At 41.8% G+C, this 24,156-nt stretch overlaps 1 protein-coding gene across 1 annotated transcript; it reads right to left on the bottom strand.

Annotated features, from left to right (window-relative positions):
• Positions 1 to 7,938: 7,938 nt before the first annotated feature.
• On the bottom strand, positions 7,939 to 13,916 carry SRP19 (signal recognition particle 19). The gene is made up of 5 exons (XM_037530214.2): positions 13,819 to 13,916; positions 13,184 to 13,259; positions 10,625 to 10,696; positions 10,420 to 10,531; positions 7,939 to 8,535 (listed from the first exon to the last, which is right to left on the bottom strand). The coding sequence occupies exons 1-5, from the start codon at positions 13,857 to 13,859 to the stop codon at positions 8,402 to 8,404; spliced, it is 435 nt and encodes a 144-aa protein (XP_037386111.1). The 5' UTR covers positions 13,860 to 13,916; the 3' UTR covers positions 7,939 to 8,401.
• Between the last annotated feature and the right edge of the window lie 10,240 nt (positions 13,917 to 24,156).

Below are 24,156 nucleotides of genomic sequence, written 5' to 3' on the forward strand. Positions count from 1 at the left end.
AAGAAACACTTTGAGAATTTTCTGACACCATGAGGAAAGAAAATATAAGAATCACAGGAATCTGAAGGATAGTGAAGGGAATGGAAAAATTATTCAAGGAAATGATGGAAGAAAATGTGAACAAGGAACTGAACGTAAAGAGGAAGCAAAAACACCACCAAGCTACCTATGTAAAAGGAGACCTACAGCAAGACACATTATTAGTAAAATTTCCAAAAAACCCAAGACGAAGAAAAAAAAATGAAGGTAGAAGATAACCTATAAAAGAACCACCTGGCTAACATCGAACTTCTCTGAAAAACAGTATGGGCAAGAAAATGAGATGACATACTCAAAAATACTCCAAGACAAAATATGCCAACCAATAATACTTTATCCTGCAAAGCTCTCTTTCCTGTATAAGAGAGAAATAAGGACCTTTTCAGACAAAGAAAATCTTAGGGAGTTTACATCAATTAAACCCCTCCTCCAAGAAATATTAAATGGACCTTGAGGATTTAAACCAGATTGAGGAATGAACACAAGAACTGAAAAAGAAATTAAATGGAACCACAGAATTAGGAACAAAATGGCAGTAACAGAATTTGCCATATCAGTAATCATTCCAAATGTTAATGGACTGAACTCACCAATTAAAAAACAGACTAACAGTTGGATTGGGAAATAGAATCCAACCATCTGCTCCCTCCAGGATACATAAGTTCCAAATATTAACATAAACTGAAATTAAAGGAATGGAGAAAAATTCTGTAAGCAAATGGTACCCAAAGGAAGGCAGAAACAGCTATTCTTCTACTAGAGCTTAAAAAAGTAAAGACACAAGGATGGACACTACATAAAAGTTAAGGGAATACAACAGGAAAACATAAATATATACTTGCCAACCGACGGAGCACCAAAAATACATCCAACAACTATTACCTAATCTGAAAACAAACAACACCCCACTATCATCAATGGACAGATCAACAAGACAGAAAATAAATAAGAGCAAAATTGCCCTAGATAAAGAATTAGACTGAATGGGTTTTAAGACACTGAGAGGGCCCTGTACCCCAAAAAGTCAAATATACATTTTTTACAAGTGTACATGGGTCATTCTCCAGAATGTGGATTGACCACATTCTGGGCCACAACACAGTGTCAACAAGTACATGAAAGACTGAAATCATACTAAATAACTTCTTTGACCATAAAGGCACTGAACTAGAAACCAACTACGAAACAAGTACAAAGAAATACTCTAATTCATGGAGACTGAACAAACAATACTGAATGACCACTGGCTAAATGAGAAAATCAAAGAAGAAATAAAAAAATACCTTGAGACAAATGAAACACAATCTTCCAGAATGTATGGGACACAGACAAAGTGGTACATATATAGCAATACAGGCCCATATCAATAAGTAAGAGCAAGATAAACAATCTTGCCTCTCATCTCAAGGAACTTAGAAAGGAACAACAAAAAATTTCCAAAAGTCTGTGGAAGGAAATAATGAAATTTAGAGCAGAAATAAATGAAACATAAATAAAAAGTAAAAAATAAAAATTATCAATCAAACCAAAAGTTGGCTCTTTGATAAAATTAAGTATCAATAGTTAAATCTTTAGCTAGACTCACTAAGAAATGAGGCAGAAAACTCTTGGATTGAAAATGAAAAAAAAAGTTACAACAGACACTGCATTTATATACAAATAAAATTAACAATCTAGAAGAGACAGATTCTTAGAATTATACAATCATCCAAGACTAAATAGGGAAGAAACAGAAAACCAAGAGAAACCAATCACAAACAAGGAAATTGAAACAGTAATCAAAACACTCCCCTAAAAAAACAAAATACCAGGACCAGATGGCTTTACGTTGAATTCTATCAAAACGCTGAAGATGAACTAATATCTATCTAGCTCAAAGACATTGGATAAAAATCATGAAAGAAGGAATTCCTCCAAATATATTTTATGAGGCCAACATCATACTAATACCAAAACCAAACAAAGACAACACTAAGAAAGACACCTACAGACCAATCTTCCTAGTAAACACAGTTAAAAATCAATACTTTGTGGGTCTCCCCAGTGGCGCAGTGGTTGAGCACTGGGTTGCGAAGCTGCCCTCAGCCTCTGCAGCGCTGGTTTGATCCCTGGCTGCTGGATGAGGGTCCCGCATGGCACGCAGACCTCTCCTGCTGCCCGCTGTTCCCCTCAACAGTGTACTTTGTCAGTCTGCCTGCTCTGCTCTCAGTCTGCCTGCTCTGCTCCCCGCTTTGACTCTGGTGAATTCTCTCATCCTCCCGCGCTTCTGACTGTACCCAGTGCTTGTATAAAATAAATAAAAAAGTCTTTAAGAAAAAAAAAAAGAAAATCAATACTTTGCAAACATAATACCACATGAAAGATTACGCATGTAATTTTTATATATAAATATATATATGACCATGACCAAGGGGATATGAGGAAAACAAGGATGCTTCAAAACCTGAAAATCAATCAACATAATCACCAAAAAGATAAAAGCATATGATCATATAAGCAGATGCTGAGAAAGCACTTGAGAAGATTCAGCATCCATTTTATTTATTTATTTATTGGTTTCACCTATATTTTATTTTTTTATTTCTTATTTTTTATTTTAACATTTATCATTGTTAAATTTTTTTAGACAATATTTGCTTTCCCCTACCCCCTCAGATTGAGCCCCATAGATTTTCCTTCCCCAAGGCACCCATGCACCATCACCACAGTCCCCTGTGCTCCTCCCTCCCTCCCTCTCTCCCCTCTCCCTCCTCCTCCCCGAAGTATGTCTCTGATTTATAATTGTCTGTTTTTGCTTTGTTGTGTTTTGTACTGTTATTTTTTTTTTATATACTGATGTCTTATTTGGTTCCCCTATATTCCTGTTATAATTGAAACCATCTGATATTTTTCTTTTTTCCTTCTGGCTTATTTCGCTGAGCATAATTCCTTCTACCTGCATCCACATTGCTGCGAATGGCACGAGTTTATCTTTTTTGATTGCTGAGTAATATTCCATTGTGTATATATATACCACATCTTCTTGATCCAGTCATCTATTTTTGGGCTTTTTTCAATTTTTACCTATTGTAAATAGTGCTGCAATAAACATAGGTGTACAGGTGCTCTTTTGAATCACTGTTTTTGTGTCCTTTGGGTAGATCCCTAGTAGTGGAATTGCCGGATCGGATGGTAGCTCCATTTTTAGTAGTCTGAAACTGAATAAAGAGCCCAGAAATAAAGCCACACTTATATGAACAACTAATCTTTGACAAAGGAGCAAAGAATATGCAATGGAACATGGACAGGTTGTTCAATAAATGGTGCTGGGAAAACTGGACCCCAACATGCAAAAAATGAAACTAGACCACTACCTCTCACCATGCACAAAAATCAATTCAAAATGGATAAAAGAACTGGACATAAGACCTGAAACCATAAAATATATAGAAGAAAATATAGGCAAAACACTACATGACATACATCTCAGAAACATCTTTAAAGATTCATCACCCATAGCAGTGATAGTGAAGGCAAAGATAAACACCTGGGATTATATCAAACTGAAATGCTTCTGTACAGTCATAGAGATATTAACCAAAACAGAGACACCCTACTTATTAGGAAAAAAATTTTTGCACTCCAGTCAACTGATAAGGGACTGATCACAAAGATATACAAAGAACTCACACGGCTCAACAAAAACAAAATAAATGATCCAGTCAAGAAATGGGCAGAACTCAAAAGACATTTCTCCAAAGAGGAAATGCAAATGGCCAACAGGCATATGAAAAAATGTTCAACATCCCTTATCATCAGAGAAATGCAAATCAAAACCACACTGAGATATCACCTTACACCAGTAAGAATGGCACATATAAAAAAAACAAGCAAAACGAACGTTGGCAAGGATGCAGTGAAAAAGTAACTCTCCTACATTGCTAGTAAGAGTGCAAACTGGTCCAGTGTCCATTTATAATGAAAACCCTGGAAAACCACAATGAGATACTACCTCACACCTGTGAGAAAGGTCCCCATTATAAAGAAAAAAAACAAAAAACAAAACCCAAGTTACAGAAACAACAAATACTGGCAAGGGTGTGAAGAAAAAAGAACTCTTCTAAACTGTTGGTGGGAACGTAGACTGACCCAGCCACTATGGAAAGAAGTTTGGGGATTCCCAAAAAATGGATCTACCATATGACCCAACAATTCCACTCCTAGGTTATCTACCCAAAGAACACAAAAACACTAATTTGAAAGGAAACCTGCACTCCTGTGTTTATTGCTGCACTATTTACTACAGTTAAGATATGGAAACAATCCAAATGTCACACAACAGATGAGTAGATCAAGAAGATATGGTGTATACATTCAACAGAATACTACTCAGTCATCAAAAAAGATAAACTCAAATGCTTTTTGCAGCAACAAGGATGGAGTTGGAAGGAATATCCTAAGTGAAATGAGTCAGAAGGCAAAAGATATATATTGGATGGTTTCACTCATATATGGAATATAGAAAAAACAAAGGATTAAACTATAAAACAGCTCCTTTAAGGCTGACCATAGATCTGAGGCATACAAGGGAGGGAGAAGGAAGGGAGAGTGGGAGAAGAGAAAATGGGAGAAGAGCGCACAATGGACTATGGTGGAGGGCAATAGGTGCTTTGGTGGTGGGAAAACTATGGTGACCACGCCTGAAGGAGAAATTCTGTATCGTGAAAAGACAAACAAGTATGTAAAATGATATGTCATTAATTTAAAACAAACAAACAAAACCCTCATCAATCTAAGGATATTCACTTGGTATGACAGGGATCAAGATAAAAACATAAAAAAGTGAACTTGGAAACAAAATACAAACCATACCCTCTAAAAAATAAATTACATCTGTGAAATATGAATAGAATGCTATAAAAGATTCTTGGAAATTGTGACTTGAAGCTGTCCATAGCCTCTGCAGCACAAGTTCAATCCCCAGCCAGCCAGGGAGCAACCCACATGGCACAACGGACCTCTCCTGACTCACCCGCTGCTCCCCTCAGCAGCGTACTTCGGTCAGTCTGCCTGTTGTGCTCCTCACTCTGTCTCTTGTGAATCCTCTCACCCTCCACACCTCTGGCCTGTACCCAAGCTCTTGTATGCATAAATAAATAAATCTTAAAAAAAAAATAAAGTTCACTTACTATGCTAGTTTCTGGTCATGAACTTTCAAAGACCAAAAACATTTCTAATATAAACAATCTTACTCATTCATTAATTCATTTTCTAACTTGCCTATCCCAGTTCAGGGTCTTGGGTGGTGAGCCTATCCCTGCAGCTCAGGGCACAGGACAGTGTAATGGTACAATGATGACATTTAGACATGTAAGATTTAAGAACAGTTACCTTCCTTGCATTTGTCTCAGTAAGATCTCAAGATGGCATACACAAAACAAGGAAGAAACCAAGAAAGAGGCATACAAAGGATACAGGAAAAGAGACTATCCCAAACAGCAAAGTGACGAAATGAGTCAAACTCCAAATGGTGAAGAGAATCTGGAATTAAGTTGTGCACTAGGTCTAAAGTGCAAACAAAAGAATAGTCAGATAAAAAGGCCCCAGAAGAGATTTTTTGAAAAGATGAAATAAACTACCTGACATGAATAAACTTTATCAAAGGACATTTTGACAATTGAAATATTTGTTAGTCATATTTAAAAAAAATATTTCATGACATTCAGAAAACTAAGCAGATAAAACAAGAACTAGCTTGGGCCTCCCCGGTGGCGCAGCGGTTGAGCGCTGGGTTGCGAAGCTGCCCGAGGCCTCTGCGGCGTGGGTTCGATATCCGGCTGCTCCCCGGCCACCGGAGGAGGGCCCCGCATGGCGTGCAGACCTCTCCTGCAGCCCGCTGCTCCCCTCAGCAGTGTACTTCGGTCCTTCTGCCTGCTCTGCTCCCCGCTCTAGCTCTGGTGAATCCTCTTACCCTCCTGCGCTTCTGACTGTACCCAGTGCACGTATAAACTAACAAACAAATAAATAAAACATGCCTCTATTAAAAAAAAAAAAAAACAAAAAAAAAACCAAGAACTAGCTTGAGGAAAACATAAGTACAGAAAAGAAAAATAACTAAAGCACACTTCAGTGTTTCTCAAACTTATGCGTAAGAATCACTTGGGAATTTTGTTACATGCCTTCAAATTCTGGCCTGCATCTATAGAGATTCTGCGTTTTTCTCAAGCTCCCAGGAGAGGCCAGGACTGTTTTTGATTAATGAAAAATTCATTATGTGCTAACTACAATAAATGTGAAACAGCAATATAATGTTACAGTAATTGTTCAGAAACTTTTTCTGACAATCCTACTGCCCATAACTAAAACAATTTTAGACTCCAGTTGCCTTTTTGTAACGTATCTTTTATTTGGCTACCCCCACTGCCATACTCTACTACCTTCTTCTTTGGTTGTCTTTATTATCAGGACTGAAAAAGCTACATATTCAGTCTCCCAGCCTCCCTCACAGCCAAAGATGGACAGGTGTCACAATTTTCTACAGTGACAGTCAGCTGAGAGGGATTTTGAGAAAACTGACTTTCCTATTGAAGGACAGAAGAGGCTGGCACAGCTATCTTTTCTTTCTGCCTTTAACACTGCTGGTATATTTGATATTGTGTCTGTCAGTCCTTTTACAAGCTTGAGACAACAATCATAAGAATGTTAGGAACATGCCAAGAACAGTGAAATATACAGATACATGAGGACATCAGTGACAGCTGAACCAACAGTTATAATCTGTAGATTTCATATTATTCCAAAATTAACTAGTGCAGGGGTCTGTTTTGCACATATCATCCCAATATTTATTCATGATATAGCTACTTAGATATTTGACTTTTGTTCATCACTGTAAAGTACATTAACAGAAATTATTAAGGAAAAAAACAGGAATTCCAATACTTCCTCCTGCACATCAATGGGTCACTGAAACTGTGGGTTTATTTTTCAACCAACTGAAATTGTTCAGTCTCAGGCAATAAAAACTTAAATGAGATTTACTTGAAAGTGAGGTAACTCACAGAATTCACAGACAAGCTAAAGCAGGCCTCAGGAATTATAAGTTCAAATTTGTAAATTATTAGGAATCTTTGCTCCCATCACCATCCATACTTGAGATTTAAATTCCCGAGAAATAACCTACTAGCCGAAGCACATGGAGTCAGACAATGCAATTCTACAAGTAAAGTTCATTAGCCAAAAACACATGGCTGGGTAAGGATCCCAGTAAATTTTTACACAAAATCAGCATTTTCAGAATAGTCCTTCGGAATAAAGTTACTCTCCAATCCAATTTAGTTTCTTGAAAAATAGTGTATAATCTTAGAATTGCAATTAAGATAATGTTGTCAAGTCTATAAAATAAGCAAATCTAAAGCCTAAACTCCAGGACTTTTTTTTCCCATATACAAATGGCTGGCTTATTTTTATTAAAAAAATTATTATTATTAAAAAAAGGAAAGGATGGGCCTCCCTGGTGGCGCAGTGGTTGAGCGCTGGGCTGCGAAGCTGCCCACAGCCTCTGCAGCACCGGTTCGATCCCCGGCCACTGACAAGGGTCCCACATGGCGTGCAGACCTCTCCTGCTGCACCCGCTGCTCCCCTCAGCAGTGTACTTCGGTCCTTCTGCCTGTTCTGCTCCCCGTTCTGGCGAATTCTCTCACCCTCCCACATTTCTGACTGTACCCAGTGCTTGAATAAATAAATCTTAAAAAAAACTGAAAAAAAAAAAAAAAAAGGAAAGGATGCTTGCAGAGACTCAAGCAGGCAGAAAGAGCTGCCTCCAGGGCATTCTGTATGTCAAAAAACTAATTGCACAATTTGGATATAGCAACTGACTATAAATTATGATCTACAAGCTACTCATAGTCTTCCAAAAGGATCTAAAAATTCCTATAATTTCACACTTAACCTTGCACTACTCATTTTATTCTTATGTCCTCTACTGACATTAATGAGTTCACAAGCAGAAGCTACAAGTCAGTTTCGAATTTTATTTAACTTAAAAGGTTAACAAAATGTGTAATTAAAATCTTACCAAACTTATCGATCTAAAATATGTTTACATAGAGGACAGTAACTTATGGTAGAGTCCATGTTCATTTAAAAATATGCTTCTTTCTTCCACAAAAACTCTATGGAAGGCAATTAACATTTTCTTTTACACAGCATAAGAATCAGATGCAAACTTTAGATGTAAATTTCTTTGTCAACTCTGAGGCTGAAGTTGGGAGGCAGAAATGTTCATAGTGCAGAAAAATGATGGAAATAAACAGCTGCTTGTTCCAGATGCCTCTGTTCATATTTCTTACAGTAGTATCACATACTTGAAACTCAGACCCAGTCACTTCTTCTTCTTTCCTTTTCCTTTCTTACTCCCCTCTCCTTGCTGCAGAGTTTGGTCACCACCTCCTGTTTTTTGTGTCCTTGTTTTTAATTTAGGTATCATTTCTGCTGCATACAACATTACTGACTTACCTAAGAATCAGAAATTAGGCTTAGTATTTAAAAGAACAAAATCAAAATGTAAAACATTAAATTGAAAACAAAAATGTTGGCCTTGGTCCAAAATTGAACTTGACCTGAGCATCAAAGGAGAATATATCTCAATATATCTCAAGCTGGAAACAAGAGTCAGAATATCACACCTTAAGCTATAGAAACATGCCTTCTCAAACTTCTAACAAAACCCAATTAAGGTACAAAAGATTTTAAGGTACAAAAGATTAAGGTACAAAATATTTTACTCAAATGTTTAGGTGATTTATGTATATAGGCACGTGTTCTGTACCAAGAGCCTCTTCCAGCTCCAGTAGTTACCATCTTTATCTTAAAACACCTTGCTCTTGGCTCTTTTCATTTTACTATTTTCTTAGTGGAAACGTGAAATATATCTTCAACTGTAATTTCTATGGTTATTTTATTTATTTTATATAAAAACCAATCTTTAATTCAAAAAACAACTGAGTTGTCAAAAAATTAAATTGTCCATTTGGGGTCTTTGTGTAAAGGGAAAAAAATCTTATTTTAAAAAATTCAAATGCTTGGGTTCCCTCGTGGTGCAGGGGTTAAAATGCAACCTCTGAGGCAATCCACAGCCACTGCAGCAAGAGTTCAATGCACCGGCCAGGGAGCTACCCATATGGCACAGCAGACTTCTCCTGACTCACCCACTGCTCCCTTCAGCAGTGTGTTTCAGTCAATCTGGCTGTTCTGTTCCCCACTCTGTCTCTGATGAGTCCTCTCACCTCCTGCACCTCTGGTCTGTACCACGGTTCTTGTATAAAAATTAAAAAAAAAAATTAAAATGCTTTTTGAAATAAATTCTGAAAAGATTAACACATAAAAACTTATCTTCCCAATACCTAGAATTAAAATTTTAGAACTCAAATGTCAATTTTATTGGTTATGGTTATTTAAGAAATAAAGCACTAAATATAAGGCTATAGTCCTCCCTGACCATCTCTATACACCCTGCACTCTGATAGATTAATTAAAGATTGGCTATTTTCTTCTAATCATTGCAAAAGCATTTTATATATGTGTGTGTATATGGATATATATGTGCTATATATGTATATATGGATACACATCCATATACACACACACAAAATATCAGTACAGAATATTACATTACACATTTATCAATAAGTAGTGGTATTTTGTATTCAAATTTACCTAAGAGATCCCATACAATGTATATACCTCTTGCTTTTTTCAATGTGGCTTTTTAGATTAATCATAGAAATTATTAACACAGACCTCAAGGGTCTCTAGAATCTGAATGGCAGCTAACATCTGATTAATTAATAATTTTATATCACTAAACTGGAAGCAATGATGCATTTCCAGCAGATTATAAAGTGTTTGTAAAACTTTTTTTGGACAGATCATTAAAATTTATCACAATCTCAAAGAGGTTCTTAAAAGAAGTTAGAGCCACTGTTTACCTTTTTTTTTTTTAAAGATTTATTTATTTATTTATACAAGAACCGGGGTACAGGCCAAATGTGTGGGAGGGTGAGAGGATTCACCAGAGACAGAGTGGGGAACAGAACAGGCTGACCAACCGAAATACACTGCTGAGGGGAGCAGCAGACAAGACAGGAGAGGTCTGCTCGCCATGTGGGTATCTCCTGGCGGGAATCAAACTGGCACTGCAGAGGCTGCAGACAGCTTCACAGCACTGCGTTCAACAGCCTGCACCAACAGGGAGGCCCACTGTTTACCACTTTCCATCAATAGTCTTTATAGAATGCATATTATATTTTTACCTTTCAAAATCAATTTCAGAGCCTTTTCTGCAGTACAGAGGAATAACCTATCCCCAAATTGTGTATTTGTTCATCAAAAAAAGCTCACGTGATGGAAACTGTACAAGACACAGGCTGCCATCTTCTTGCTTGAGCTGGACCCGGACTCTGCCCCTGTATTGAACATCACGATTCCATTCTCTGGAATACATTTTATTTTTCTAACAAAAATAAGAATAAAAAGTTTTAAGAAAATTGAAAATTATCCCAATAAGATATGCATGGAAAACAGTGAAAAAAGAACCACATCATACCTCAAGAAATACATTAAGTCCAACTGCTGAGCATACATCTTGAATCTCTGTAGCTGTGGGATTTTCAACAGCCTGAATAGTTAAAATAAAAACACTACAGCTTAAAGTGGATACTGCTATATTGTGTAAATCACTTAAAATACCAACACCAAAACACATGTTAAAATCCTAGGCTTTCTCTTTCACTAGGTACAGTTGTTTTAATTGTAATTTTAAAAATTCCTAGGAATAACAATGATTCATACTTCTGTGGCCACTCCCTTAAAACAGAACATAAATTTCACAAGGGCAAGGACTGTTTTGTTCACCCGTATATTTAGCAGCACCTGACTTGCTGCTTGTAAAACAGTAGATTTTCAAGGAATATTGATTAAACGACCACTTTAGAAATCTGGAAGAAACTACTAAAGCCAAATACTTGCATTTCTTATGGGCCTGTAATTCTACTCTAGGATCTATCAGTAAAATTCAAAAATTCATTCACTAAAGTTCAAAAATGTTCACAGCAGCAGTATTTTTAATAGCCCCAAACCAGAAACAACTTAATTATACATGAACAGTAGTATGAATTATGGTATGCTAACGCAATGAAATACTACAGAGCAGTGCTTTTCAGTAAGGCAATTTTGTGCCCTAAAAGACATCTGGGAATGCTTAAGAGTCATTTTTGATTGTTATAACCTGGGTAGGGTAGGGCACTAGCAACTGGTGGGTTGAGGCCATGAATTCTTCTAAACATCCTAAAATGTACAAGGTAACTCCCACAAGAAACACTTATCTGACTCAAAATGTCAGGCTTCTGGTGCTGAGCAACGCTGTGACAGAGCAATAAGAATTACTACACTAAAGTGTGGGGAAATCACATAAGCTTAAAGTTCAGTGAGAAAAGACAGACAAAAGCACACAGTATATAAGCCATCTGAAACCACTGTTGGAAGCCAGGGCAGCGATTATCCTTTCGGGTGAGTATATATACAGAGAACAGTAACCAGAGGGAACATAACGGAATCTTCTTGGGTGCTAGCAATTTTTTTTTTTAATTTGGGTGCTAGTTACCCATGTGTACGTATATACTTGACATTTATGTATCTGTATGTATACTTTACATCAGTAAAGTTAAAAACAATTCATTCTCCAAATCTTAAGAACTTGCTACCAGAGGTCTCCCTCACAGCGGCTAAATTTCAAGTATTCTGAATCACTGCTTTAGTGTCTTCTCTTTTACCCTGAAGCAGCAAAGTAGAATTTCCTTTACATATTTATGCAGCAAATTGGGAAACATTAAATAACACAAAAATAACAAATTCCTGGTTCAGGTAAAGTTACCTTACATCTGTTGTTAGATTACAAAATGTAAATGACTCTTAAAAACTAGGGCAGGGGCCTCCCCTGGTGGCGCAAGGAGTTGGGACGAAACCTATGAGGCTGTCCACAGCCTCTGGGGCAGGAGTTCGATCCCCTGGTAGGCCATGGGGGCAACTCACATGGCAGTGTAGCAGACCTCTCCTGATCCACCCACTGCTCCCCTTAGCAGTGTACTTTAAGTTAATCTGCCTTTTCTGTTCCCCACTCTGTCTCTGTTGAATCCTCTCACCCCCCACACCTCTGGCCTGTACCCAGTTCTTGTATGCATGGATGAATAAATCTTTAGAAACACACACACACACACACACACACACACACACAAATAGGGCATGGGATGGTTTCACTTATATGTGGAATACAGAGAAAATGAACTAAGGGCCAGAAAAAAGAACTGGCAGATCTGAGGCCTACAGCAGGAAAGGGGTGGGGGAGGGGAAGTGGGGTGAAAACAGTGAGGGAAGAAGAGCACAAGAAACAGGGGTGACAGATCACAGGGTCTATTCTATGGTGGTGGGAGAACTATGGGGACAACATCAGAGTAGAGAAATCAAACACTGTACAAAAATTAACACTGTGAGTAAATTCAATGATAAAAATCTAACAACCAAACCAACCAAAAACCTACAATATGACCTCAATTTTGAAAACAAAGTAACTTCTACAATAACCCTGCAGTTGGCATTAGTACTTTTCAAACTTAAGCCACCAAGTCAACTATCACAGCACACAGGGAAAATCCTACCTTTTAAAACTGTAATACACTAATTTAGAAAGCATTAACTTTAAAATAACTGTACCCCTCTCAAAAAAATTAAAAAAAAAATAATGGAACTATAACAATGAAACTTGTCTGAATTTTCTGCAAGTCTTGTTTAATACTTCAACTGCATTCTGGATATTATATTGTACAATGCCATGTTGGCTTCCTTTATCAAGGAGAAGACTACCAAAATCTTGATTTAAAAAAATATGCAAGCCCTTCACCTCCCACCCCTTTCTTTCAAACAGTTTCATAAAGCACTACTTGGAAAAATTCCTGTAGCTATGACGTGTCTTTCTGGTTTCACCATCATTAAGAGAGCACCTCAATTCTTAGCTGCTGCTCTCCTCAAGCCCCCCACATTAAAAGTTACTGTGGCCTTAACATTACAACTTTTCCCAACCCTGCCAAAGAAGTACCTGCCACCGACTTACCTTACTTATGGGGATTCGCCTCCCTTCCGCGATGGTCTTCTTGTTATTTAAGTAAGCAGGATAGATGCAAATGAACCTGCCACAATAAAAAGCACAGCTGGTATCACCGGGACAGTATTTCAAAATCTCATCATTCATCTTCATCACGATTGTTAACCCATCTATACTATTATTTGTTTAACTTTTTAATGTAACCTTTTATGTAACTTACTTAAAAAGGAAACTTTACTACTTTGAATGAAAAAAAATCACCTGTTAAGAGAAGGTTAAAACAAAAAAAGTCGTATTTAGCGCGACAGAACCGCCTGTCAACAGTTGCTGAGGGCGAGGCCCTTTCTCCCAAGCAGAAAGTACGGCGACAAAGGTATTAGGGATTTTTAAAGAACCCAAAGCAGCACAGACATAACAAAAAATGAAAAAGAACAGATTTCCCACTTTGTCATTCTGTTGCTTAATAGCCCTGGCCACTTAGACCAAAGTCCTTTGTCTCACAGACAGGTACGCGACGAGCAACTTATCTAGAATGCCGGGACCCTCGGGTAGGCACCAGCGCCGGGGCCGAGCCCCGCGGGGAGCCCTGGGGGGGGGCCTAGCCCCGCGGCAGCTGCCAACCCCTTACCCGCCTCAGGACCCACCTGTCCTGGTCGGCCGGGGAGCGCGCCGACGCGCAGGCCATCGTCCCGGCGGCGCACTCGGCGCGCGGACCCCGGAACGTGAGAAAAGCGGCTGGTACTCGGCTCCGAGAGGTCCCAGACGCCGCTTCCGGCGGAAGTCCCTCCCCCGCACGGGCCGCGTCAGCCCGCCCCTCGCCGCCCGTTTGTCCCGACACCTGTCGCTCGGCGCCGTCGCTGGTTCTGACGTGGCGTTGGGCCCCTCTCCTCTCGCGAGGAGAAAACTGACCCCTCCCCTGTTCAGATCCGTGGGCGAGCACGTTTTGGGTCCGTGAGACCTAAAGTCGAGTTCGAGTTTCAGGCTGTTTGCCAGTTTCCTACGGAGCTAGGCTAGTGCCGCTCCTCGTGGCCGGGGCAGCGCGTCTGCGTCGTCCCGCACGTCACGCGGTAGTAGAACTGTAACAGGGTGGTCCGCAGGAAAGGGGGAAGTTCCAGGTTCCCTGCCCCACCCAAGGGAGGGTGGAGCTGAGCAGGAAGAGGAGAAGCTGCAGAAGAGACTGAGGAAGGAAGCAGGATGGAGCCAGGAGACCTGGAGGATATGGTGGAATAAAAATTAAAAGGGGGGATTGTAACAGGGTGGTCCCCAGGAAAGGGGGAAGTTCCAGGTTCCCTGCCCCACCCAAGGGAGGGTGGAGCTGAGCAGGAAGAGGAGAAGCTGCAGAAGAGACTGAGGAAGGAAGCAGGATGGAGCCAGGAGACCTGGAGGAGGCGCATGGAGCCTAGAGACACGTGAAGAAACTGCGCTTGTCTTGTGGTAGTGGACGGGGTGACACAGATGTGGGTGAGACCCGTGGGGAGGTGACAGTGGCAGCTTTTATCTTGATGTTGATTTTGCTCTTTTCCTTCCGGGCTTGTCTGGTTGTTTCTGACTCTTTTCTGTGGGTCCCCACTGGAAGGTGCTTTAGACTTGTGGCAGGCTTTGGGGCCTTGCTCTGGGCCAATCCCATATGGAGGGACTTTTACGCACGAGGGGACGGGTAACTTTGGGTGCTTCATTTAGAAACTAGACTCTTTGCCTTTCCTGTATTGTTTCCTAGTTTTATTAAAGATCCTTCCCATTAGTCTCATGTGTTTTGTGTTGATGCGGCGGATGGCCGAACCCATTTAGAATAGGCAGGTTTGCGGGGTTTGGGCTGCCCCTCTCCCTGTCCTATTGTAACAGGGTGGTCCCCAGGAAAGGGGGAGGTTCCCTGCCCCACCCAAGGGAGGGTGGAGCTGAGCAGGAAGAGGAGAAGCGGCAGAAGAGACTGAGGAAGGAAGGAAGCAGGATGGAGCCAGGAGACCTGGAGGAGGCGCATGGAGCCTAGAGACATGTAAAGAAACTGCGCTTGTCTTTTGGTCGTGGACTGGGTGACACAGATGTGGGTGAGACCTGTGGGGAGGTGACAATGGCAGCTTTTATCTTGATGTTGATTTTGCTCTTTTCCTTCCGGGCTTGTCTGGTTGTTTGTGACCCTTTTCTGTGGGTCCCCACTGGAAGATGTTTTAGACTTGTGGTAGACTTTGGGGCCTTGTTCTGGGCCGATCCCATATGGATGGAGTTTTACCCACGAGGGGACGGGTAACTTTGGGTGCTTCATTTAGAAACTAGACTCTTTGCCTTACCTGTATTGTTTCCTAGTTTTATTAAAGTTCCTTCCCATTAAAGTCTCCTATGTTTTGTGTTGATGCGGCGGATGGCAGAACCCATTTAAAATAGGCAGGTTTGCGGGGTTTGGGCTGCCCCTTTCCCTGTTCTATAACACTATAACAGATTCTGCGAGGAGATGTCCATTGTGTTGAAGCTTTCCTGGCTCCTGGGCCCTGCTGCTTGCTTTTAACTTGGCAAAGTGGGATTTATAGTGATGGAACTAAAAAATTAGTGGCTGCGCTGTACATATATCGGTGTGCTGTATATACATCGATAATTTAGACTACCAGCTTTAAACTTCTGAAGAATACCTTCTGCCCTAAACTTAAATGTTTTTGCATACTTAGGTAAATTGCAAAGCACTCTTTCAGCATTTGCTAACTTCAGGTAAATACACTTTAATTGTTTTTCAGTAAGCAGGATGAACATATTTGTGCTCCAAGATTTCATGGTGGTCAGGGCTGTTCATAACGATTAAATAACACAAAACCAAATTCATTGCGTCAGGTAAAATTACTTTAAATCTGTTGTTAGATTACAAAATGTAAATGACTCTTAAAAAATAGAGTAGTGAGAGGAACTGAGGCCAGGACAACTTGGAGAACGGGAAAGGATGAGATTTGGGACGGTGATTTTAAACAATATAGGAACAGAGGAAACAAAACAGCTTCCAGGAAAACAGAAGTGTTTTATTGAAATGTTGCTGAGCTAGCCACCACCTAGAGTAAGATCAGGTTACAGGATAAGTAGGGAACACAAAAAAACGACCACCAGAAACTTCCTGGACAAGTAGTGCCTAATCAATAGTCTGGCACATGGGGCAACAGCAAGTCTAACAGTATATAGTCATAAACAGGACTGGAGTAAAACTGGCATCCTCTCATAGACACCCCCACACCCCCCCATCATCAGGAGTTCTTTCTGTTTGCTTCAATACCCACACTTGCTTGCTCTCATGTTTGGTATGGTGGCTGTTATTCTTCAACGGGTGTACACACCCAGACCCAAGAGCATCCACTCTCTTAACTATGACATAATTCTGTAAATAAATTTTCTGCAAAGACCCTTCAGTTGTCATAAGGCACTTTCCAAACTTAAGCCACCAGGTCAACTATCACTGCACACAAGGGGGAAATCCTGTCTTTTAAAACTATAAAACCCTATTTGTTTAACTACAAGGGTACATGGTGGTCAGGGCTGTTCATAAATCTTTGGAATGTCCCCCTATACCTGGAAGAAGGTAATTGTTCATAGGCACAAAAAAGCATAAGTTGGAACAAATGAGGCATAATTAATTATAGAAAAGTGCAGTCTTTCAGTGTACAGCATGCTTTTCTGGTCCCAGAATCCTCGGATGGCATGGTGGCTTGTGACTGGTCTGACTTGTTCTGAACCCACTGTGCCACATCCTAAAGAAGGCACTTTTCAAAAAAAAAAAAAATGGGTGGGGGCAAGATAGATAGGCAGACGGATAGATAGATGATAGGAATTGGCTCATACCAATATGGATGTTGAGATACCCCACTATCACCCCACACCTCTTATATATAAACCCTTGGTCTGCCTTCAACAAATGTCCTGTTAAGCAAGAATCCCTCCACCCAGAGTAATTTTCCATCCACTGACCCTCATTCTGCACTTTGGTTAAACATTTCCTGTGTATCTATTGTATTCAGAATTGAACTGATCTCTTTCCTTTATTGCAATAATCTTGAACCGTTTTTCTTACCATTTTAACATGCGTCAGAGTAACTTTTTCTTTAACAAATTCCTCATAGCATGATAGTTTCAGGACTTCTTAAATGGTAAATGGTTTCCTAGAGGTGTCAAAGTAGAAACTGCAAGGTTTTTTTTTTTTTTAATGTCCGTTATTATTTCTTCCACATTCATTGGTCAAAGCAGTCATAGTGTTACAGAGCAACTCCAATATAAAACGAGTTGCCTGACTGTGGGTCCTCACCTGTGCGCTTAAAGGGGACTTAAAATGCAGGTACACACAAAAGGTTAATCACAGGTTTATTTACAAGGAAAGGGGAAATGAGGAAATGAGTAACTCAGGGAGAAAAGGAGGGAGATAAATTCTTTAATGCGTCCTATCCATTCCACTGACCTGCAATCCCAAATTACCTGCCAAAACCAAGCACTACCTGGCCAAGACAGAGCTACTCCCACTCACATGGCTGGTTAAAAATACAAACAGAGAAAAATGGCTGCTTAACTCCACCCTCAAGTCCTCGCAACCTCCCTTTGGGGGTCATGGGATTTGTAGCTCCCAGTGTCTTCATGGAATGGGGGTGGAGTCCACAAAGCCTGCATGGAATTTGCTCAGGCCATCCTTTCCCCCTAACAATAGGACTAGTTCCGATTCAATGAAGGTAATACAAATTCTTTTAGCAAAAAAAAAAAAAAAAATCATATAGGATGTGGGATATTGTGCAACCTATGGAAATATGATCTACCATAGTGTAAGTCATGTTCTACAGAAATATAGTACAGTCAGTTTCCACAGAAGACAGAAGATGGGATTACTATCTGCATTAGTTCAACTTGACCTAATGCAGAGCTTCCCTGTTGGGAAAAATCCAGAGTACACATGGTATTTATGACTAAGATTTGTTTTTATTCCATATTCAGTCTCTGTGGGATTTATACCCATATCATTAGGTGATACCCATATCAAATTTATACCCATATCAAATGCCTTGCATTTGAGCACAAACAGCTTTGGTAGTCTTATGAGAAACTGTTAATTCTAAGGGGAGGGCAGCTGTTCATCCCACTTCTAGAGCAGCCCATGCAACTTCTGGGCACCAAGAATTCCTGACAGTACAATCTACACTTGGGCAGTGTAGGGTAGAGTAAAAGGTATCAGGCTTTTCTGCCCTCCCGCCATTAGGATAGATGACAGAACCCTGTGGTCCCGAATGCATGCCTGATGGCCGGCACCTGGAGTAGGGTGTGGGCGTAGGTAGATGGGATTCACCTGGGCTAAGACTGGGCTTTTAAGGGCAGCGTCATGGGGACTCCAGTAGAAGCTGAGAAAAAGAGAAGCCAAGAGAACAGAGAGAAGGCCAGAGAGCCCAGATAGAGTGAGGATTTGCTGGAGCTGGGAGGACTGCCAGCCTCCCGGCCCCCCAGCACCCCTGCCTGCCATATGCCTGGTAAATCTAAATAAAACACCTGCAAAAGCCACTGAGGATTCTGATTTCTTCTTTACCCAGTCTGCTGGATCATACAAAACCTGCTCAGTGTCCAGTCCTGCTCATACAATTGGCGTAAGTCAGCAAGATGATCCAAGCAGACGGGTATGGAGCCCTCCAAAGACCTGGAGGGACTAAGGAGTAACAGACCGTGTTTGCCTGTGACAACGCTGGAGGCATCATGGTGGCAGAGGAGATGAACAAGGTCCAGGAGCTGCAGGACGAGACCTCGCCTGCAGGAGACACCCGAGAGGACCAGCCCGAGATCGCCGAGGCAGCAGAATCGTTGGGGAAAGAAAGAGGACCATGATTCAGAGCTTGCCAGTGCTAATAAAGGGAAAAGCCAATGGACTTGGACTAATGGACTTGTACTGACAATCCCACCAGAAGGCGGAGGAACTTTGGCAAGCTAATGTTGTTCTGGGGACCCTGGGGGAGAACTGTTTGTACACCCCAGGAGATGGGAATCTGTGGGTGGCCAGGGGGCCTTGATGGCCAAAAGCAGCCTGTGTATTGCCCAGCAGCTAGGCAGAGGAAAAGCCAACTGAGAAAGCAAAAGCTGGTACTAAGTTTGGGAAGCCCTAAGTGGCTGTTAAGCACTAAGTAAGCTGAGGAAGGCCAGTGAATCACATAAAATCACCTGTGGGTAATGCCCTATGTAAAATCAGGAATGGCCACAGTGCAGGTTTTCTGATCCCATGCAGACCGGGTAAAGGAGGAGTCAGAGTCCTCAGTGGGTTTTTGCAGGTCTTTTATTGGGGTTCACCAGGCATATGGCAGGCAGGGGTGCTGGCTGGGGGGCTGGGAGGCTGGCAGGCCTCCCAGGCCCCCAGCAATTCTTTACTCTATCTGGGCTCTCTGGCGTTCGTTCTGCTGCTTCTCGGCTTCTCTTTCGGCTTCTGCTTCGGCTTCTGCTGCTGCTACTACTGCTGCTGCTGGCGTTCCCGTGACGCCGCCCTTAAAAGCACAGTCTCAGCCCAGGTGAATCCCATCTACCTATGCCCACACCTTACTCCAGGTGCCCGCCATCAGGCATGCATTCAGGACAAGGATCCATCATCTATCCTGATGGCGGGAGGGCAGAAAAGCCTGACATTTTCTTTACCCTATACCCTGCTCATTCTCAAGTGAGGGTGAGGAGCTGAGGAAGCCGTCCTTGGGGGGTGGGTGGGGAACATGGCTTGGGGTGGAGCCCAAGCTGAAGAGGGGATCCAGAGAGGCCGCATGTGCTTGTAGAGTTTGGATCCCCGACCCATGTGCTTGTGCAGTGGGTTGGCCTGAGTGCAGGGGTCTGCGTGTCGCATTGGTGGCTTTGAAAGCCGAGTGTTGGGGCGACTGCAGACAGAAACCCTGAGGGTTGGCGATTACCCCCAACAGTAGAATAGAATCACCAGTTCAAGAGTGAGTGCATCCTGGGGGTGGATGCAGCGTGTGGCTTGTAGCGGAGACTACAGCCAGAGAAGGCCAGGAAGCCTGACGGCTCCAATAGATGCCGTGAGTGGTTCCCTCCCTCGTATGAGCAGTGCCTTCGGCAGCAGATTTGATGGATCACCTGCTGGTGCCAATAATTGTCTTTTGCCACTAGGTTGCTGCCCTGCCTGGAAATATTTGTGTTCTGTTGTATTTTATGTATTTTGTTGTTCTACTGTGATGTACATTATTTGTTTTTGTGGGCCATGGCTGCAGTGTTCTATTGCCAAGAAAAACATATATATGACTTGTATAGACTGTCTGGCAGAAAACCCTGAGGGGGTGGATTGTAGGGTAAGGTAAAAGGTAGCAGGCTTTTCTGCCCTCCCGCCATTAGGATAGATGATGGATCCCTGCGGTCCTGAATGCATGCCTGATGGTGGGTACCTGGAGTAGGGTGTGGGCGTAGGTAGATGGAATTCACCTGGGCTAACACTGGACTTTTAAGGGCGGTGTCACAGGGACGCCAGTAGAAGCTGAGAAAAAGAGAAGCCGAGAGAAGAGAAGCAGAACACCAGAGAGCCCAGATAGAGTGAAGACTTGCTGGGGGCTGGGAGGACTGCCAGCCTCCTGGCCCCCCAGGACCCCTGCCTGCCACATGCCTGGTAAATCTAAATAAAACACCTGCAAAAGCCACTGAGGACTCTGACTCCTCCTTTACCCGGTCTGCTGGATCATAGAAAACCTGCTCAGTGTCCAGTCCTGCCCATACAGGCAGACACTGACTGGTGTTTGATACAGAGAATTTTTTTTATAACCAAGGTTATAAAAAAATTGGGGTGTGCAGTGGCAGAAAGTTGAATTTTTTTCAGACTTTTGATGCTTGTACTTGCAGATACAGTTTATCTGACACCCTGTAGGGTAAATGTTTGTCAGGCTTTTCTGCCCTCCTGCCATTAGGATTGATACTGGATCCCTGCAGTCCTTCATGCATGCCTGATGGAGGGCACCTGGAGAAGGGTGTGGGCATACGTAAGTGGGTACACCTGGCCTAAGACATGGCTTATAAGGACGGCGTCACGGGGACGCCAGCAGAGCAAAAGGATAAGAGAAGCAAAGGCCACGAGAGAACATCAGAGAGCCCAGAGAGAGTGAAGACTTGCTAGGGACTGGGAGGCCTGACAGCCTCCTGGCCCTCCCCAACCCCCCCGCCTTTCGCGCCCCCCCCCCCATTGGCTGTGTAGCTGATAAATGTAATAAAAGCCTGAAAAAGCCACCGAGGGATCCAGGACTCCGCCTTTAACCCATCTGCTCCGTTTGTAGAGATCCTGCACTGTATCTTACTGCCCCTACACACCCCAAGCAAGTAAAACAACAACCTTAAGCTCAGTGTCATGCCAGGCTAGGAACTTGGAATGCAGGAAAGAAAGGGCTACCTAGATAACCGTGTGAGACTGGCTGAGATTAAGATAGAAAACTTTTCTAAAAATCTCACCTTTGCTTAAAGAAAACAGGAATTGGGGCCTATGGTTGCAAGCACCACAATCCTTGCCCTTGAGAAATGATACCAGTCTGACCACCAGGTGCTCATGAGTCAAGATAACATGAAAATAAAACTGGCTGACACACACGTCCCACATCCCCTGTCCCTTTAAAAACCCTCCAATCAACTTAAAGACATCCAAGATAGAATATTAGAATGCTGGCCCATCCATTTCCTCAGGACATTGACTCTTAAAAATATCAAAACTTTGCTTTCCTAACTCCAGGCCTTGTATCTCATTATTGACTCGCTAGTGGTGACAGCTGAACCTGAGTCTGGAAACAATTTTGGATAAAAAACACAATTTATGCCAGTTAAATGTCTTTATTTCAAGAATAAAAACAAAACATTTCAGACATCAAGGTAGGAAATAAAAGTTAATTATAATGGGAAAAATATCTTTGACCAGTATTTGAACTTCTTAGCCAAGGTAAACATCAGAAGGTAAAGAGTCTTGAGGAGAAACAATTGTGAGGAAAGTTGGGATCCAAATGATCCGTTGAATGAGGGCAAAAAAGATTATTTTAAACAAGCAAGGATTTAGAAAACAAGTAATTGTGGCAAGAAGGGGGCAGAATGAAGAAACTGGACTCTTCCTCCACATACAGACTGCAGCAGTGCAAAGCTAATAATGCCTAATGGAAAAACAGATGAAGACAGCACCCACTAGGGTTAATGTCCTGAGGAGGGAAGCCCAATGAGCAGTGAAATGGACCAAGCAGGTAGCCCAATTGGGTGGTCAAGGTGAGCCCTGGTGGCTGGCTGGCTCTGCCTGTAGCACAGTAGAACTGGTAAGGACCTTACATAGTAGCTCTTGCAGACATCACTGAGAACTGGGACAGGACCTAGAAGCAGACCCACCTCTGGAGACCCCACACAGACCTCTGCTGGAAGAATTTGGGGAGTCCCAGGGTGGGAATGGGAAACTGATCCACCACCTTTGACCCCCTGCAGACATCTATGAGCTCCAGATTGGGCGCTGGAAACAGCCTCACTGGTGGTTTTCCTCAGCAGATTTCAGACAGCCCCTTGACTGGACCTGGTAGCAGATCTTTCAGTGTAGACCCCACAGACCTCAGTGAGTTCTAGTGCATGCCCTGGAAGCATCCCAACTAGTGGTAGCAGAACTCAGCAGCTCCCAGGAGGGTCATGGTTGCAGCTACACTGTGGTAGGCTCCCCAGAGACCTTAGTAGGCATTCTGATCTACACTCTCCCTTACCACTTTAAGACTGGACCTTAATTTGTGAGGCACTTTGGGAGAACAGGAACTGCTGAGTATCTCATTCTAAACTTGTGTGAGGGGCTAAGGGGTGCCACAAACATGAGCCAGCCCCACTCTAACTCATCCACACAAATCACCTGTATACCTCCAAACACTTCAACTCTGCTGACTAAAGCTACAAAACAGATCTGAGTATATACAGAAACCAGAAAAATCGAACAAAACCACAGCACTAGCTGTGGGAATAATAAAAGTTAACCCCCTTAAGTTTCTGCTAAGATATTAAAAACAATATAATAGGAACACCTCAAGTAGCAAAAATGGTGGCAAAAAATATAATACATGGAAATAAGGGATCTCAAGAGAGTATGGAGAAAAACTCAGAAAGGCAATTCAAAGTAACAAAAGAGAACTCAGCAAAGCTAATCAAAAAGGTGCAACAAAATTCAGAAGAACAAATTAATGAGCTCAGAAATAAATGAACAGATGGTATAAACAAAATCTTTAAATAAGAAAGTAACAAATTCAGGAAAGCTATGGAAGTAGAATTGATCAAATGGAGGATCAAATAAGTAGCCTAGAGATATTAATGCACTGAGGACCTAGATGGAAGAAGAGAGGGTAATGAGCTGAAAAGGAGTAAGGGGGTCTCCCTGGTGACGCAGGGATTAAAGTGTCAGCAAATCAGCACTATCAAGCTATTGGCAGTCACTGCAGCATGAGTTCAATCCCGGTCAGGGAGCTACCCACTTGGCGCAGCAGACCTCCTCTGTCTCACCGGCTGCTCCCCTCAGCAGTGCATTTCAATAGAACCCCCGGTTCTGCTCCCCACTCTGTCTCTAATGAATCCTTTCAGTTCCTGCACCTCTGGTCTAGATTCCAGTTCTTGTACGCATAAAGAAATAAAAAAAATTAAGAAACCTATTTTATCAGATATAAAAGCTGTTTCTGATTTTCTGGGTTGCCATTTGCTTGTATAATTGTCTGATTTATGCTCTGGCATTTGTGGTGTGTTCTGTCTTTTTAAATTTTTTATGACTTATAATAGGGTATTTCATGCAAAAGAATGAAGCTTGACTACTACCTCACACCATGCACAAAAGCCAACTCAAAATGGATTAAAGAACTAGACATAAGACCTGAAGCCATTAAATATATAGAAGGAAATAAAGGCAAAACACTACATGACATACACCTCAGTAACTAACATCTTTAAAGACACATCACCCAAAGCAGTGATAGTGAAGGAAAAGATAAACAGCTGGGACTACATCAAATTAAAGAGCTTCTGTACAG

Source organism: Talpa occidentalis, unplaced genomic scaffold, assembly GCF_014898055.3.
Source record: "Talpa occidentalis isolate TD23 unplaced genomic scaffold, MPIMG_talOcc4v2.1 talOcc4.6, whole genome shotgun sequence".
Taxonomy (NCBI): domain Eukaryota; kingdom Metazoa; phylum Chordata; class Mammalia; order Eulipotyphla; family Talpidae; genus Talpa; species Talpa occidentalis.